Source organism: Mchenga conophoros, linkage group LG5, assembly GCF_057382185.1.
Source record: "Mchenga conophoros isolate Kocher_MC1m ecotype Shallow Benthic linkage group LG5, M_conophoros_male_GT1.1, whole genome shotgun sequence".
Lineage (NCBI taxonomy): Eukaryota > Metazoa > Chordata > Actinopteri > Cichliformes > Cichlidae > Mchenga > Mchenga conophoros.
In genome coordinates, this window is record NC_140530.1 from 13314081 (window position 1) to 13333022 (window position 18942).

Below are 18942 nucleotides of genomic sequence, written 5' to 3' on the forward strand. Positions count from 1 at the left end.
TTCTGTAAATGTGTGTATTTTTTTTAAAGGTAGCTACTATTTCTCCGTTGTGGTATAACCAAGCTACTGTTAAAACCAAAACTGAGTTGCATTTTATGAGGTAGCACTTTTTTAGCACATGTGAAATCAGTGATCATTGAATTTAAAACACACAATGGCTTCTTCAGTTCTAACACCAGATGGGAAGTCCCAGGTATTTGACCTCTAATAGTGCTATCACCTTGGATGTGCTCTTTGAATGACCATCACTGAGTGGAGGTCGTGGCCTGTGACACCATTTATCTGCAACATAGTCTTGAGATACCTTTCCAGACGACTCTACCCACACTCACACATTGAGTCAAGTCATCTTAATGACTCATGTGATTCAGGATGGGGGAACATCTCACACCAATTCAAACCTGATGCAAGTGATTCGCACGATTGACACCAAGAAGCACATCTTAGCTGATGTGACCCCAGGGACTGAAAGGACTACAGCAGTGACCTGCAGCCCAGGAACCAGAAGTAAGCCTCCAGTCTGAGAGCAAAGTGCTCTATTAGGATAATATGGTACTATCAAGTCTATAAGGTATGATGGGTCCTGTTTAGCCCTGTGACAGACTGGGCGACCTGTCCAGGGTGTACCCCGCCTTTCGCCCTATGACGGCTGGGATGGGCTCCAGCGCCCCCCGCGACCCTGAAAAGGATAAGCGGAAGAGAATGGATGGATGGATGGATGGATGGATGGGTCCTGTTTATTCGAGATGTTAATATGGAAGAAATACAGTATTTTGTCCTCGCCCATGTCCAGTACTCTCACTGCAGCATTTTGGACTAACTGGAGGTTTTTCATGGACCTTTTAGAATAACCTGATGATAATGAATTCCCATAGTCGTAGAAGTAAGTAAAAAGCCAGCGTCACTACAAGAGGTGATGTATGTAATTAACATTTTCTGATAAGGTCAACCAGATTAAACTTAAAAATATCATCATAATTTACATGATTAACTGAATTAATATTTTCTTTGTACTCCCTTACACTACAGCATTATGCTCTATATTGAATGTTCTACACTCTCTGATGAGTGGGAAATTATAAAAGCATATTTCTTACCAGAATCCACCCCCATAATGAGTCGTCCAATGATGAGCATCTCAAAAGATCTTGACATTTCACCCAGAGACAGAAGCACAGCAGCTATTACAGCAAAGCTGTTATTCAGCAGCAAGGTCCCCTTTCTAAAGTCAGTAAGAAAAATACATGAAAAAAATGTAAAAATTAACTAAATGTAACTCATTAAATTCAATTTCTATAGTGCTTCACCTGGGATGAAAAGAACTTCACCTAACAAAAAACTAGCAGAGCAAGAACTATCAGAGATAGCAGAGTTTTAAAAAGCTAACATCATGGAATAGCTGAATAACTTTTTATAGTTTCAAAGGAACACATTTGAGGCCATCACAACAGAAAAATCAGTTCTGTAATGGAGGTTTCTTACACTACGCTGAATCTGAAACTATTTCATTATCCCTAGTTGCTAGTATTCTATAAAAATTAACCCAAGCTCCCAGAAGCACCAAGTCAGTGGGAACTGTTCCTCTTCTTGACAAGTAACAATCAGTTCTCAATCACTTATTATATAACAGAATTTAGTGCGGCCTCTAGCCATGCAGGACACGATTACACCAGGTCGCATCAGCTGTCACAACTGACCCCCGTTTCAAAGAGCATCTGTCTGTCCTGCCTGCTGAACCTCTTCTGTTGTCCAACTGTTCTGGTTTCCAGCCTTTGTCTTGACCTCATCTCTTCTTTGGTCTTCCTACCTGTTCCCTGCTGTATCTTAACCATTAGCCTCTAGCATGGCCCTGATGGAGCTCCACTTTCACAGCAGGTCCTGCCTCCTGGAGTAGTCTCTTTTTAATCCCCCGTCTGCAGCACCTGGGCAGTACTGTTTATCTGCCTTGCCACCAGGCCACCCAACATCTCTGGTTCCCTTGTTCTCCAGCATCGGGCCATTTGCGTGTGATCTCCAGCTCATCTGCGTACTTTTACTTTACCAGCCTTTGTTGACCAAGTTTCTTTTTTTCTTCAGCATGCCTGTCTGCCATGTGTGCGCATTCAGGTCTTGTCTGAACTGTACTTTTTTTAATGTCAGGGGTCAAAGAAAAATGTTTTCTTCCTATTGATTTTTGCTATTTTTGAAGTGAGATGCTTAACAACGCCACTGAGGCTCTCAGAGCAGCACATTTCGTAAGTTATAGCATTTGTATTTCAACATCAGTCACACAACACCAGCAGCATGATAATCAGCCGTGTTTTGTTTCTGAGATGAAGGCTTTTCTCTCTTGCTGTGTCTAAATCTACATTTAAATCTAAAATTTAAATACACTCATTTATGTAGCAGTGCAGTTGACCACAAATGTTTATTAATCTCTTTTCATGTCTGTGGTGAAATGTCCACACACCTCTACTGATTTTTTTTTTTAAACTAAACCTACCTCGGCTTCCCTGGCATACTTTGAAGTGTGTTTCATTTCAATTGCTCCATGAGTCCTCATTAAGTTAACATATATATTCAACTCTTGTCCCTGACATCTGAATTTCAACCTTTCCGAAACTCTGTGTAAAACTTCCAGCTGACCCACACATCTCGCAGGGAATGTGGAGGGAAAATGAATTATACGCTTCAACCTAATTAACACAGTGAGGATCGCAACCTGAGAAATCCAAGGTGAACCTCAAGGGTATCTTAATTGTCTGAAATGACTCTGAGTAAAAGCTTCATAAGTCTCTCTGTGACACTCTTGTCATTAGTGGATAACAGATTCTTTAGAAGACGTATCATTTCATAGCCCTGAGGTGATTTTGTTAGTGCCTGAACGTGTCCCTTGAGGATAGTAGGACATGTGGCTCTGCAGTCCAACACATAGGTGATCAAAAGTTAAAGCTAAATGCATCACGCTGGCTGTGAGATTGGATCTCATCATGCAGTATATAGGCTGTCAAACCAGTGCAAGTCAGTAAAGACCAATACCTTTTATGTCCTTGGAGTCAGTGCACTGACAGTCTTTTATGTCTTAAATCCATTACAAAAACTTACTGGTACTTGATCATTGTAAATGGAGGCTAAAGACAACAGTGAGATTGCTACAGAGTAGATTTAAAATTATTCATTATTGTACTTAAAGGAACTGGTTGTCTAACGGAGCCTTGTACCAAAAGGGAGACACGAGGAACAAAAATAACACTTGTACACTTTAAGGGTCTGTGTTTGTATTTAACATCACTGTTATTTAGTCACAGCTGGAGAGGTGAGCCACAGTGTTAAAACCACAATGATTTTGTTGGATCATTTTGTTAAATTAACATCATACTGAGAAGCCAACAGTTCGTGCACAAACAAGGTCATTTACCACCTGCCTAAGCACTGTTGCAGATCAAGTGGTTAGTGGTTTCTTTCTTCCCTTGCTAACAGCAGCACACCACACTTCAAAAATTCCCCTTTCTTGTGTTTGTGCAGCACAGTGTTATCCTGCGGTCCCTCGATTTCAATCCGACCAAGCATTTGTGGGATTCACCAGAACAAGCTCGATCCAGAGAGACCGCTCCCCACAACAAAGGAAGCCAAAGGATCTACAGTGTTGTTCATATTCACTCATAACATAATCGTTTGCACCAAAATGACTGCTGTTCGCCATTCCCTGATGAGTGAAGGATATAAAAGCAAACTTCTTACCAGTGATATTGTAAGCACATAACAGTGTTCTCACCTGCCCAGTACTTTGATGATTAACGTGGCAGACAGGGCTCCAAAAAGGCCTCCAATAGAAAATATGGACACTGTGACGGACCAGAGGAGGGTCACCGTCTCCGCTGAAATAGGCTCCCCATATCTCTCAATCCATGTCTTATTGTAGAAAGCTTTAATGTACTGCAATACAAAAGGAACACAAAGAGATGTTTTAAATGTGTTATTCATATGGATAAATGGTGAAAACAAACAAAAAACATTGATATTTAAAAAGTTTAAATGTAAACCTAGAAACCCCCAACACATGTTTACTGAATATCATATGTATCATGAGTGTGTTTTTACATTTCCAATCTGACTTTATGACCTAAACTTTGCCTGGAGAAAAGGACTACCAGGAAATGATTGTTAAACAATATGATCTGAAAACATTTTGCTTTAATACCAGTAATAATATTGGTAAGATTTTATATCTGGTCTCCACAATATGCAAATAAATTAATTTCAGCAGGCTTAATGCAGGCATGTCATTAGCCCTGGGCGGCCCTGGATGTTTATTGAATAGCTCCAGATTTCATAAAAGAATTGTTTATTCTTTGCATCTGTATTCAGGTTTGTCACACGTGAAACACTCTTATCTCTCTCTGACCTACCTGCCCTAATGCGATCTAAAATTTGTTCATGTGTTCATATACGTGATTGATTGACTCCTTGTATCCAATAAAATGAATAAATGACGTGTAAAACACCTAATCAATCATCACATCAAAAGTTTGAGATTTGGATAGTTTGACTGGAGCATCACGATAGCATTCTTTTTACAGACAGTGTCTGACGTTTTGTATAACTTTACTTTAAAAAATAGCAAATAGCGTAATAGCAACAAACTGAGTGACTTCATTAAGAAGTTGAAGCACAGGCTACAATGAGTCAGTGAATGCGTCGCATTAAATTATTACGGCACTTGTATCAACCCACGAGAATTCTAAAGTGTCTTCATTGAGCGTGAAGACGTCGGTTGCATAGAAAGCAAAGGGCCTTATAGCTTTTTGATCTTTCATTTAACAACTGCGACTGAATTCCTGTTAAACCAAAGCTGAAGCCCTCCCTGTCTTCAGCACTGTCAGGAAGGGCAGTGGTCACACAGTTGCTGTCATTGCTTGCTTTGGCTTAGGAGCTACTCATTGTAAGCATCATGTATCACGAGCATGATTGCCGGCTTTGCTTAACTTAAGACTGAAAAATGACCTTTGATGTCACTTCAAATTTGCTGAAAACAATTCTATCGCTAGGAAAAGGGGGGGGGGGGTTACAGGTTACACCAGTTTCTACAGGGCTTTCATCACCCTTATCGCTACTTTTACTGAAGATCAGCCAAGTCACGTGCTATAGATAAATAATTACTAGGGGTGCAACGATATTCGTATCGATATTGAACCGTTCGATACAGTGCTTTCGGTTCGGTACGCATATGTATGAACAATACAACATTTGTAATTTATTTTATCAACTTTCCTTCTGACGATGCTGTCTGTGTTGAGCGCTCAGTGAATCTGCGTTCGACTACTCCGCCTAGGCTGCACTGTCGAGCGCAGATCCACTGAGCGCTCAACACAGACAGCATAGTCAGAAGGAAGAGCGCAGGGCAAGCTAGCAAGACAGAAGTTAAGCTTTCCTTGCAACATGGACCCCCCCACCCTCATTCAGATCTGGCGTTTGGAATTATTTTGGTTTTCATGTGACGTATGACCCTGAAGGTAAGCGAGTCATGGACTAAAGTAAAACAGTATGTTGGATGTGCCACGCAATGCTCAATTACATGGGTGGGAACTAGTGTGTTAGCGCAGTTAGCTCGTTAACGTGTTGGCCGTCTAGCCCCATGCACGGGGCGATCGGCGGTAGCTCGTTAACAGAGATTTGCCGTGTTGTGGCATTAAGGTCATTTCAATGAGATTAACCTGAAAGCACTAGTGGGAACACAACGAATATGACTGCACATTTACGCCGACATCATCCTAGTGCAAAGACAAAAACAACAAGCATGCTACTAACTTTAGCCGAGTCATTTAGACAGCTGTTAGCACAGGATTCTCCTTATGCTGCTGAGAATATAGCCCAGAAGAAGCGGATAGTATAGCTTTTATTTTGGAAAGAGACATTTCTCTGTAATAAACTCTCTTTTCCAAAGATGAGTGATTCCTCAATCAGATACAGGGCTCGCAATATCGCTAGCCCGACGTCCTGGGGCTAGCGATTTTTTCAGTCGGGCTACCAAAATCTATCTCTTCCCTGCCCGTCGGGCTATTGTAGGAAAAATATATGTCAATGCTTTTGCATTCTTTCAGAAATGTAGCTGGGTAATTATGTCATTGGCATCGGTGACATATTGAAATCGCGTTTGAATTTGCGCTTGTTTTTTTGCTTTCACTTTGCAATCGTGCGAACTGTGTATAGAGACGACAGCACTGATCTGTGAGTGATGATATTTTGTGCACCAATTCCTCTGACATCGTCTTATTAATCGTTAGCTTACTATGCAAACATGACAAGTGAAATCTCCCGCAGCTTAAACATGTGAGAGGTTGATCGCGCAGAGAATCGCTGAGCTTATGTGAGTCCGTGTGTAAAAGCAGCAGGATTTATATTTTAGTTCTGCTGAGCCAAATAAGACAGGTCAGGGTGAAGGTCAGGGTGTTGTTTCAAGATGGCGCCGAGTATGGCAGCCTCGTCGCGAGCTCCCCCAAGCAACGGCTTTCTTCTGTGTTTAATTTTACTTTTCCTTTATTTTTTCACGAGCAGCACTTGTCTCCTTGTGTACGACCGACAAACCTTACTGGACATAAAAGACGGTCTTTCTTATAACTTTCCGGAGTTCAAGTTTTGCAACACGGACGCTCCGTTTGCAGACCCCCCCATTCATCTCACCTGAGACGCCTTTGTTCTCTGGCCCTGGAGGCCGCAAACGCCGACGCAGAGGGAGAAGATCTGGCGTTCTGGTTCGACTGAGACGGCGCACTTACAGACCACCGTTACCCAGTTTATTACTGGCTAATATGCAGTCTCTGGAGAACAAGCTGTGCGAGCTTCGGGCACGGATCTCATTCCAGCGAGAGATGCGGGACTGCTGCGTGATCTGCCTCACAGAAACCTGGCTATCGGACAAAGTACCGGACTCCGCAATACAACTGCCGGGGTTCTCTGTGCACCGCGCGGACAGGTCACAGGATCTTACTGGGAAAAGCAGAGGCGGTGGTGTGTGTTTCATGATCAACAACAGCTGGTGTGATTATGCGAACGTGCACCCGGTCAAATCCTTCTGCTCACCGGACCTGGAGTACCTGATGATTAAGTGCCGGCCATTCTGGTTACCGAGGGAATTTACAGCAGTGATTATTACAGCTGTTTACATTCCCCCACAAGCCGACACTGACCGAGCACTCAGGGAACTGTACAGCGCGATCAGCAGCGAGGAAACCGCACACCCAGAGGCAGCGTTTATCACAGCCGGAGACTTTAATAAGGGAAACCTGAAGAAAGTCTCACCAAAACTCCATCAACACATCCTTTTCAACACACGTGGAAACCGGCTACTCGACCACTGTTACACCTCTTTCCGGGATGCGTACAAAGCCCTCCCCCGCGCCCCATTCGGCCAATCAGATCACTGCTCCATCCTGCTCCTGCCCGCCTACAGGCAGAAGCTGAAACAGGAAGCTCCAACCCGGAGGGCGGTGCACTGTTGGACGGACCAATCGGAGTCTGCGCTGCGGGACTGTTTTGATCACGCGGACTGGGAAATGTTTCACGTGGCCGCCAGAGACATTGATGAATACACAGACTCAGTCTGTGGATTTATCAGGAAATGCGTGGAAGATGTCGTCCCATCCAGAACAGTTAAATCCTTCCCAAATCAAAAACCCTGGATTAACGGAGATGTTCGCGCGGCACGGAACACCGCCTTTGCCTCCGCGAACACATCGGACTACAAACACGCACATTACCAACTCCGGAAGCCGATCAAAGCAGCCAAACGTGAGTACAGGGACAGGGTGGAGCAACAGTTTGACAACCCTCGGAGTATGTGGCAGGGACTAAACACGATCACAGACTTTAGAGGGAAAACCAGCACACCGCAGACCACGGCCTCTCTGTGTGAGGATCTAAACGTATTCTACGCTAGATTCGACACAGCGAACACCATGAGACCGGACAGTGTGCGCACCGCGGATGACGTCAGTGCGCACACTGTGTCTGAGGAGGATGTGCGGAGGTGCTTCAGGAAGGTGAACGCACGCAAAGCTACTGGTCCGGACGGGATTCCCGGCCGCGTCCTCAGGTCATGCGCGGCTCAGCTGGCTGGAGTGTTCACGCACATCTTCAACCTTTCCCTCTCTCTGTCTGTAGTCCCAGCCTGCTTCAAAATGGCCACCATCGTCCCTGTACCCAAATCCTCCACCATCTCCTCATTGAACGACTGGCGACCTGTAGCCCTGACCCCCATCGTAAGCAAATGCTTCGAGAAGCTGGTCAGGGACTTCATCTGCTCTGCACTACCCGACTCACTGGACCCTCTACAGTTTGCATACCGCCACAACAGGTTCACTGATGATGCCATAGCCCTGACACTACACACTGCCCTGTCACACCTGGAGAAGAGAGACACGTATGTGAGGATGCTGTTTGTAGATTACAGCTCAGCATTCAATACCATCGTTCCCTCGAAGCTGGACAGGAAACTGCAGGATCTAGGACTGAGCAGCTCCCTCTGCAGCTGGATCCTTAGCTTCCTGTCTGACAGACGCCAGGTGGTCAGACTGGGCAGCATCACCTCATCCCCCATCACACTGAACACTGGTGCTCCACAGGGGTGTGTACTGAGCCCTCTCCTGTACTCACTCTACACCTACGACTGCACAGCCACTAACAACTCCAACATCATTGTGAAGTTTGCGGACGACACTACAGTGGTGGGTCTTATCACCAACGGTGATGAGACGGCTTACAGGGAGGAGGTCAGCGCCCTGACCCACTGGTGTCAAGACAACCATCTCACCCTCAACGTCGCAAAGACAAAGGAGTTGATAGTGGACTTCCGGAGGTGCAGAGAAGTACACACCCATCACCATCAACGGCGCTGCTGTGGAGAGAGTGAGCAGCTTCCGGTTCCTTGGAGTACATCTGGCTGAGGATCTTACGTGGTCAGTACACACAAACAAAACAGTGAAGAAGGCGCAGCAGCGCCTCTTCTTTCTCAGGAGACTGAAAAGATTCGGCATGAGCCCCCGCATCCTCAGGACCTTCTATCACTGTGCCATTGAGAGCATCCTCACTGGATGCATCACCACCTGGTATGGCAACAGCACCGCCTACAACTGCAAAGCTCTCCAGCGAGTAGTGCGGTGCTCTGAACGGATAATTGGAGGTGAGCTTCCCTCCCTCCAAGACATCTACAGGAAGCGCTGCCTGAGGAAAGCGGGGAGGATCATCAAGGACTCCAGTCACCCCAGCCATAAACTGTTCAGACTACTTCCATCAGGAAGGAGGTTCTGCAGCATCCGGTCCCGTACCAGCAGACTGAGAGACAGCTTCTTCCACCAGGCCATCAGACTGCTGAACACGTCATAGACACCTCAGCTTCACTACTGGAACTTCAACATTATGCACTCCACACTGTATATAAATGCCACTTGTTTTGCACATATTCAACTCTGTATATTTTATATATTTTATTATTATTTTTTTTTTTTTTTTTTTTTTTTTTTTTTTACTATTTAATTTGTAAAAATGTGTATACACACACACACACACACACACACACACACGTAGGAAAATATTTAGTATACACATCCAGAAATGCATACACTATTATATATTGTACATATATTTATTAGTTCAGGTTGGCCATTCTTGTATTTTGCTCGTTTGTGTTGTTGTGTTTGCACATCTCTGTTGCTTGTGGGGCTCGCACACAAGAATTTCACTCGCATGTGCTGTGCCAGTGTGCCTGCACATGTGATGTGACAATAAAAGTGATTTGATTTGATTTGATTTGAAGAAGTGACAGCCAAAGAAAAGCTTACCACAAAACGGAGAAGTTATGACAAATCAGACTATAAGGCAAAAAGAAAGTGCAGCTTTATGGTTTCATGGACAAAATAATTTCTGTGGCTGCAATATGATGAGCTAAATAACCAGGGCTGCACATAAGTGGTCCGCAGGTGCGCATTCGCTGTCAAAATAAAAAACACGCACAAGGGTTAGGGTTAAATTTAAAAACTGTACTTTTGAGTTAAAATATATATTTATAATTTTAATAAATGACAAATTAAAAAGGCATGAACATTTTTTTTGTATCGAAAAAATATCGAACCGTGACACCAAAGTATCGAACCGAACCGTGAATTTTGTGTATCGTTGCACCCCTAATAATTACCAAAGATATTACTTCACATCATCATCACATCACTCCCTGCAAACATCCACCGAGTTCAGTTATTCATGTGTTCAACAGTTATTTCTCACCAGCATCACAGCCACAAAACACAATCAATATTTTTAGATTTTGTACCATGGCAACATCTGTTTGACATGGCTATATAATATTTTACACTCACTGGTTTTCTATCAGAGTGAAGCCGTTCATGAGTCGATCTGTTGTTATGTTGTCTCAGTTAATGTCAAGCTGTCGTAAGAAATGTTTGCATAAATAATGATTAAGACTCCTTCATTTTTATAACAGGTGTTGTGTCGAGGGGAGATTAATGCCATGCCACTATCATGCACATTAATTCAAAGATGTTACTGGTGCACCCAGTTAACTCCAAGAAAATGTCTTTGTGAAGATTTCTTTAGCAGGGTAAATTTGATGTCTACAGAAAATGACGGTAGTTATACATTATTAATGAGTAAATTCCCATCATCTTGACATTGTCTGGAAGTGGAATGAAGAGTAGCAAATAGTTTTTTGCCCCTACTTTGATGCTTCTCCTCTAAGATGAGGTTTGTGGTCTACTTGCATATCTAATGTCTGATACCTCAATAGCTCAACCTATTAGAGTTCAATGGAAATGAATTTTTAACACTTCATATAATATTCCTTTGCCCACATTTGAAGATAGCTCGCTGCTGGGGGTGGCCCTGCTGTGCGTGGAGAAAGCTGAATGTTCATTTATAGGTTTTTGTGCCGCGTGTAGAAACGATTGTGGCTTTAGTGAACTATTAAAGAGATCGACTCGGTCTTTTTTGAAATGTAGTGAGAACTCTGTCTGTAACATTCCTTCTGTTGTGTTATCCTAATTCAACTCAACGTTTTTGTTGGTTTATTCTGTTCGGCTTTTGTAAAGACAGCAGGAGAAGTGGTGAGCCCTACTGAGGTGGAGGAGAGCCAGCGCTGCATAAATGATCAGCTGGTGCTTCTGGTGGGCAGATTCTATAAAGGGGAGTAAACAAAAAAGCAATGGCTCAACAACGACGTAAACTGGAGAATTAGCTGCAAAATACAGATTAAACAGTAGGTGGGACTTTTAAGTTTGCTAAGCCAAGCAGAAAACAAAATATCCAGGCAACAGATTTTGGGGTTGTGCAGAGTGGAACTGTGTGCAAAGAAGATCTGGAAGGTTAATTTTTGTTTGCTTGTTTTTTTTTAATTACTTCTCAATTTTCTTTTATTTATTTTTTGTTAAGTGCATTTTACACCCTACTAATTCCATGCAGTAATCAGTAGGTCGCTTGAAAATGAGAACCCGTGTCTCAGTGAGGTTCATTTGTACAAATAACGGTGAAATAAATTTAAAATATAAAATAAAATCATCACATTTCTGAACAAATTGTTAAAAAGGAAAGCCTTAATAGTATGTAGGCTGTGTTTTGTTGAGTTCTACCAAGTATAGAGAAGTGAACAATTAGAAACATTAGGAATGAAGCCCTTAAGATGCAAATAAAACCAGCCTGTTATAAAGTCTCACACAGCCTAAACCCAGGGTGCCCATAATGTTTTTTAATGAAAGCAAAGCAATTTCAGTTATAGCCTGCCACTAAGAAATTTGGAGGATTTGTAGAAGATCATACATGTACAGCATTTAAAGAATAATCCACTTGGATAGTAGGTCCTAGAGAACATAATAACATGATGTCCTTGACAAGAAAACAACATTTCAAAACTTTACATTCTGAAATAAAAAACAGTGGGAAACTTATTGTCATTGTTTAGACAAAGAATGCATTGTTCATAAACTGTGCTATCATTTTTGCGCCTCTTATTTTGAGAGGTACTGTGACAAAATATGCAGGCTCTTGGTAAGCGTACAACTACCACCCCCTATATATTGTTTTCAAGCTTGTTTGGAGGACTCATAATCTACTGAAGGCACACTGAGAAATACATCATATGAATCTGTTCTGTTAAAATCTTCCCATATAAGGTCAATCATCTATTTTCAAATTTATTTTAAAATATGGACACTGTTAAGAGCAGTATCAAAATGTGAAATTACACTGAACTGTCAGAAAGTACACTGTAAAACATAATATTATGCTTAATTTAAAATATAAAGTAGACTGAATTCCCTTTTTATCAGCTTTCTAAACTACAGCTCCTTAATCTGAGCTTGGGAATTGTACTACGATGAAAAATAAAATCATGTTTTTTGTGTTTTCTGCAGTATTAGTTGTTAGTGTAGGTGTAACTGCAGAGCTGAAGGTCGTGGCGCTTGAACACTAATTATATAACCTGTGAGACATCTAATTACCTCTGAACAAACAAACAGCCTGATTGGAAAGCATGACCTCTGAAACACGTTTCCCATTCGAGTGGCACCACATAATTGAACTTGTACAGAACTCAAAAATGCAGTTTCTGTTTCACCAGTCAAAGATGATGTAATGTAAACTTACAAGAACATTGGCTGCACATGTTGTATTTTTCGGATACACATTACTTTGTAAAAGCAACCCCTCATTTCTTTATATTTTTTGCTGGAAAATTTGAAATAGTTGTAGTACTGAAAAATACATAGAAACACATTATATAATGCAAAAACAGAGTCCATACATTTCATACAAAAGCTAGAAAGTCAGTATTTGGTATGACCACCTTTACTGCTTCAATGCTGTTGAGGTTCAAGCTCGAAGAAGACTCGTGACTCATTGTATTGCACTGTGTATTTTTCTATCCAAGTATGCTTTTAGTGCATTGGCAGTGTGTTTGGGATCGATGTCATACTGAAAAATGAAGCTGCTGCCAGTCACATGCTTTCCAGATGATACTGCATGATGGATCAACTTTTTCATCAGACCTATTGCCACTGATTTTCAGTCCTGTCCAAAATGTAATGTACAGTATATTTAATATAAGTATATGTATTTGGTCTGGAGGTTTAGGCTCCCCTGCTCTCAGCTGCCCAAACAAACTGTGAAACCATTAATCTGGCAGGACACTCCCCTGGGACTGTCCTGCAATCACATGGAAATAATACCTATATATAAAAAGTATACCTAAAGGTATTATGTATCGGTATAATACCTGTAAATGGTCACTGTACTGGGGATAAGCCTGACTACAACAGTGTCTATGAGTCCGATATACTGTGTTCATTTTGAACAATTTCTTCTTAATGGGGGGGGGGGGTCTCTGTATCTGCAGAGCTACAGTTCTGTCAATTGTACCTTTATTAGAAGCTGGTTTTAGCACTGCCATTCAATATTTATGGATGAGTACTAAAAGTTTAATTACCGCACAAAGAAAACATACAAAATCACTTGTGGTTCCCTGCAAAAAGGCTGAGAACAAGTGTTTGACTCACCAGAGCAGGAGCGTTGACCACAGAGAGGTTGTAGCCATAAAGGAAAGATGAGCCCAGGGAGCCAAAGAAGGCGGCACACAACAGGCAGGCTGTAAGTGACTGCTAACGAGAGAGCACACATGAACACATTATGCTAGTCATGCAGTCCTTTCCAGATTGGTGTTGATCAATGCCAAGGGCAGATTCAGTCAAGGGAATTCAACCCTGGGTGAGTTGTGTTACTCTGGGCATCAATGCTAAGAAAACAGCTTCTTAAATCCATGCTTTGTTTTTATTTTGTCAATTGTTTCATTTTAGCGCAAAGTCAACACTGTGTGAAATATATTTCTTATGACAACGTGATATATTATTACTGAAAATGACAAAGGAGGATGGGAATAGGAAATAAACCATATCAAGGCTAAAACTGTGATGACCTGAAAGAAGCTCATTAAAAACTTCAATACAAAAGAGAAGGATAGAAATTCAATAAATGCAATAAAGGGGTTAAAATCATAAAGGTTTGCCCTCAGTGTAGCACATGATGAAAGGAGATAACATCATTAAATTGAAACCATTTTCCATTAGAAGAAGAAACTTGATTAGCAGATTGTATTGCATACTTGCTTTATGAGTATCCTCTTGGCAAGGTGCTACGCTCTCCATCAGAAGGTTGTGCAAAATATTAAGTAAACGAGTTATAGAAGACCATGAGTTTCTATTGGGTATAGGTTTACGGGAGAGAAAGGGTTAAATAATGATCAGGAATGTTAGGAATCATCCTCGGGGGACTATACTGGGGTAATCTAGGTGTTTGCTATTACATGTTGCTATAAACCACTGGAGAAGTCTAGTGGCAACAGCAGAGGCACTGAAGAGACAACAACAACACAACCTCCAAAAAGGGAACGACTTTATACTTGGTAACAATCATCTATGGCTCTTTCTTTATCCTTATTAGGTGATTTATCTCTTTCTTCTCTTTGCTTTTTGTTAGTGTCTTGAAACCGTTCCGGCAGCCTGGGTTGCACAAGAAGTCCAGCTCCTCAAGGATGACACATTTATACATGCCACTGCAAGATGTTTGCCGTGTCTCACAGAACAGTCTCAAAAATGTAAAGGAGATCCCAGGAGACGGGTCGTGGAACCATCATCAGCACAGCACCAGGATCTGCTCCTCTGTGTAGGAGGAACAGAAGAAGCACTGCCAGAATACCACAAAAAGACCTCCAGTGGGCTACTTCTGCATGTTTCTGACCAAATTATGATAATCAGAGTCCTTGAGCATGACATGAGGGCCTGACTTCCTGTAATGAGGCCTGTGTTCAAACTAGTGTCATTCAGCTTGATTGGCATTTGCCAGAGAAACCCCAGAACTGGCAGGTCTGCCATTAGCACCCTGTTCTATTCACAGATGACAACGGGCTCACATTGAGCAGATGTGACAGATGGGAAAGAGTCTGGAGATGGCGTACCAATCATTATGCTACCTGCAATATCATTTAACTTGAGTGATCAAAGTAAGCATAACCTTGGAGGATCACACAGATCTCCATGTGTTAGTACCAGTACCCTGACAGCTGTTATGCATGGGGATGAAAACCTCAGATTCACCGTCCGGCCTTACGCTGGTACAATGAGTCCTGGGTTCTCCTAATTCAAGACAATTTCCAGCCAACTGTGGCCAGAGTGTACAGGTTACTGGTTGATTAACGCACTGATACCACTGACTGGCTCTCACTTTCCCAAAACCTGAATCAAATTGGGGATCTCTGGAACAATCTGAGTCAGTGCATCCAAAGACACCAAATAGCTTCACAGAGTTCACTAACAGCCTTTTCCAGGTCTAACAGGAGGAGAACCCCAAGGACACCAGCTGTCATCTTATCAGGCTGTTGTTGGGAGTGTATACAGACAACATATGCACTAGTGAGCCACATATTATGACACAAGTTGTATCAGCATGTGTTTTCAATTTTTAACTCTGATTTTTGGTGTGTTTTCAAATGCAGTCGTCAAAGGTTTGACGATTTTTCATTTCCACTGACGAAACGAAGTAACACAATGTGTGCCAATCACTGTGTTCAACTTGAATATTTTATTCACCAAGATCCAGTGTGTGGTTTAAGTGCACATTTTGTAAGTGTAATTAATTTGTTTTATAGCAACAAACATATTTTAAAACATCATACAGCATTAAGTGAAGGATGATAAGCTTTTCTATGAAGTACCAACCTATACCTTGGACCAATAGACTGCAAAGACGAGCCAAAAAACTGAATGCACAGTATTGTTATCAAGTCCATGAGGATAAGATGCAGCAGAGCTATGAGGAGCCAGTGATTAAAGCTGAAGAAAATGAGTAGTAGACTGTAGATAAAGCTTTAGGAGGAGGAAAGGAAGGAAAAGTTGTGATTCCAGCTCATAATGATAAGCTAAAGGGGTGGGGTGTGGGGAGAGGAGAGGGGAAGGATATTCTGGATATCATTTGAAATTACATTTGATCCACAATGCTATCTGAGAAAATGAAGTCAAAGTAAAGGAAACTACATCACAGTTAAAGGAGATGAAGCTGAAACAGAATACATAAGGCTACTGCGAGCCTTGAATACGCATGTATAAGTCATCCTTATATATTTTTAATAAAGAGTAAAATCTCAAGCAATCGCCTTAAAACCCAGGGAGTAGTGTCATATAGGGGAAATTGATATCTCATATTTTTAAAGGTTAAAAACTCACTGATAGTAGCATCTTTCCCACAGTCCCTTAAAAAATATGTCCCAGTGACGCTGAGAGTTGTTTTCACGTGTCTTTCCATGCATTTCCTTTGTTTGGTAATGGATTCTCTAGAGCCCCTTAAAGTTTAATCTTGCAAACTTTGAAACAGACATATGTGCGTGAGGGAGTTGTACTAACAATGGAGCTGATGAGTTACTTCCAGGTACTTACAGCCTAAACTATGTTCTCAATCAGGGGCTCAGTGTGACAATCACTTTGTAGCATATGTGAAGAGTTGGGCGCAAATTCCAACAAGACTAATTTTTTTTTCTTTTCATAAATACAACAATACACAAATGACAAAGTTTCCCCAAGTGGCTTTGAGACCTATACAGCATTTGACATCCACTGTCCTCAGTAACAAGCAAACACACAAATTTGTGCGATTTGAGTACTTGTCAGAAAATAAGAAAAATTAACACCCAGCAAAACATAAAAGAAAAGGACCAATTAAATTCTGTTTATCCTAAAGCACATTTCCATCCATCCAGTGTCTTCTGTTTATCCGATTAAGGCTCTCAGCTGTCATAGGGTGAAAAGCGGGGAACACCCTAGAAAGACTGCCGGTCCATTGTAGAGCTAACACAAAGACAAGAACCATTCACACTCACATCAACACCTACAGACAATTTAGAACTGCCAATGAATCTAATCCAATGTGGACTGTGGGAGGAAGCCAGAGTACCCAGGGAGAACCCACATACGCACAATGAGAATATGCAAACTCCCTCAAAGCTCACACAAATCTATGTATTTTAGACATAACACTGTTTCTGCAGAAGTGGACTGGCCAAAAAATAAGTAATGAAATATGCAGATCCACTGACAGATTATATTGCAACATAATTTTAGTTTTTATCTGAAGAAGGTTACCACTAAAGCTGATGTCATTTTAGATCAAAAAGTGGGGTTCCAAGTTTCAGCAGCAGGTTTTAGGGGAAAAGCTTGAAATGTGTGTGTTTCAGTACATATTTACATATTTACTGAGGTGCAGTATCTTCACAGCTGTGTAATGTCCACGGATAACATAACGGGTTAATGTATGACATAGTAGCCAAATAACAGGGAAACCAGAGGTCTATATAGTACTATTAGGGCAGGGCTGTTCCTCCATAAAGCAAAGACATGATTGTCTATATTATAACATTTTTCATGCCAGAACAACACAAAGAAGTACGTAAGAATCAGTGCCTTAATCTGACTAACCTCCTTTTCAGAGTTGTTAGTGCTGTCATCTTGGTCAATCTGATCATCCTTTTGTTCGTCCATGTTCACGTTTCAGCGACCTTAAATGAGAAGGCCATGTTATATCACGTGAGATACGTTGTGTATATGGAAAGGAGACGGGACACATTTCACAACGAGGATGAGGAGGAACCGAAAACTAAGTGAAACGTGCTGAAAAGGAAATGACCTCTTTGTACGGACATGCAGAACATCTTTGCAAGCCAGAAAGCAAACTGGCTTCCTGGCTTGCAAAAGTGTGAAATGTTACCCCCAGCTTGAAGTTTTGAGGGGATTTTACCCAGTTGCTCAACAACAGGGGGAATACTGGTCTTGATTTAAAGTACACTTTAATGTCGTTTTCTACTGCTAGACCAGCTGACTGATCAAAGACTCAGTCTGCCACCTAGTGGTTACTAGAACAGCAGCAGGCAATCGCTGGGCAGTGGAAAACTGGTAGGGTTAAATAAAAAATTACAGGAAGTTTTATCCACCACAGGTTACACGGTGGTGAAAGGGGAAGAAGGAGAACTGTACTTTTTATGAAGCTTTTTGGGGATTCTGAACAAACCAAAGACAAAACCAGAAAGAAGTAATTCATGCAGTACTGATAGAAGTTGATATTGTATAGCAGTCCTCTCTGACTTCAAGGTTAATTACATTTTGCATTCAGACAGTTTCTGAAAAGTAAATTAGTCTCTGACTGGATGCAAATGAAAGCCAGCAGGACTCAGTCACAGGGAGCAGTATCAAAACCCACAGCTGTGGATTGAATTCTTAAGAAGACGTGTGACAAATCAGATTGTTCTTGTTTTACCTTCCTAATTTTACGCAAAGGATCACTGCAACTTTTTAATTAAATCAGCTGTTTGATCAGGAGGTCAAATTAGAAGCTATAAAGTAATAAATGTGATTAATTTTATTGCCAGCCTGAGTGGATGATTTATGTTTTACGGTGTATTTCTTCAACAATAAATGGCTGTGAAGGCTAACGCTTGAAAGTTTCATCAGGCATAAGACAAAATTCATGAGGTGACTATATCTGCAATGGGAAATGTGCTCGTTCAAGCATCAAACGAGTCCGCCTTGTTTCAGAAGACGTTTTTAGTTGGTTGAAGCAGTTTATACAAGGACTTCAAACTGTTTGCTTTTTAATGATGTTCCGCAGTGTTGGAAGCCACCCAGCAGATAACAAGCAAAAACATATCCACATAGTGACCCTTAGCAGTGTGACTGTTAGGGTGTTAGTCTGAGATTCTACACCATAACTCTCAATTAGTGCAGTGCTGTAGGTGAAACACCACCTCATCAAAGCAAAATCTTTCTCCGGCTTATAAAACCCAGACCCCATGTAGTGTTGAAAAGTGGCTTTCGAAGATATGCACCTTGCTCCACGATTTTTGTATGTGGTACATCCTATACCCAG

General features: G+C 41.7%; 1 protein-coding gene across 4 annotated transcripts in view; it reads right to left on the minus strand.

Moving 5' to 3' along the window:
• Window positions 1-18942, minus strand: part of slc2a9l2 (solute carrier family 2 member 9, like 2) — a 100422-nt gene that overhangs the window by 74569 nt on the left and 6911 nt on the right. For 2 of the 4 annotated variants that reach the window (XM_085273388.1, XM_085273387.1), the window contains 4 exons: window positions 17499-17578; window positions 13536-13634; window positions 3755-3915; window positions 1098-1222 (listed from right to left, as the gene is read on the minus strand). In XM_085273388.1, the coding sequence (XP_085129514.1) occupies window positions 1098-1222; window positions 3755-3915; window positions 13536-13634; window positions 17499-17561 (448 nt within the window). In that variant the 5' untranslated portion in view covers window positions 17562-17578. Of the gene's footprint in view, window positions 1-1097; window positions 1223-3754; window positions 3916-13535; window positions 13638-17498; window positions 17579-18942 lie in introns of all 4 variants that reach the window. The other 2 variants (XM_085273386.1, XM_085273385.1) reach the window with 1 other exon arrangement.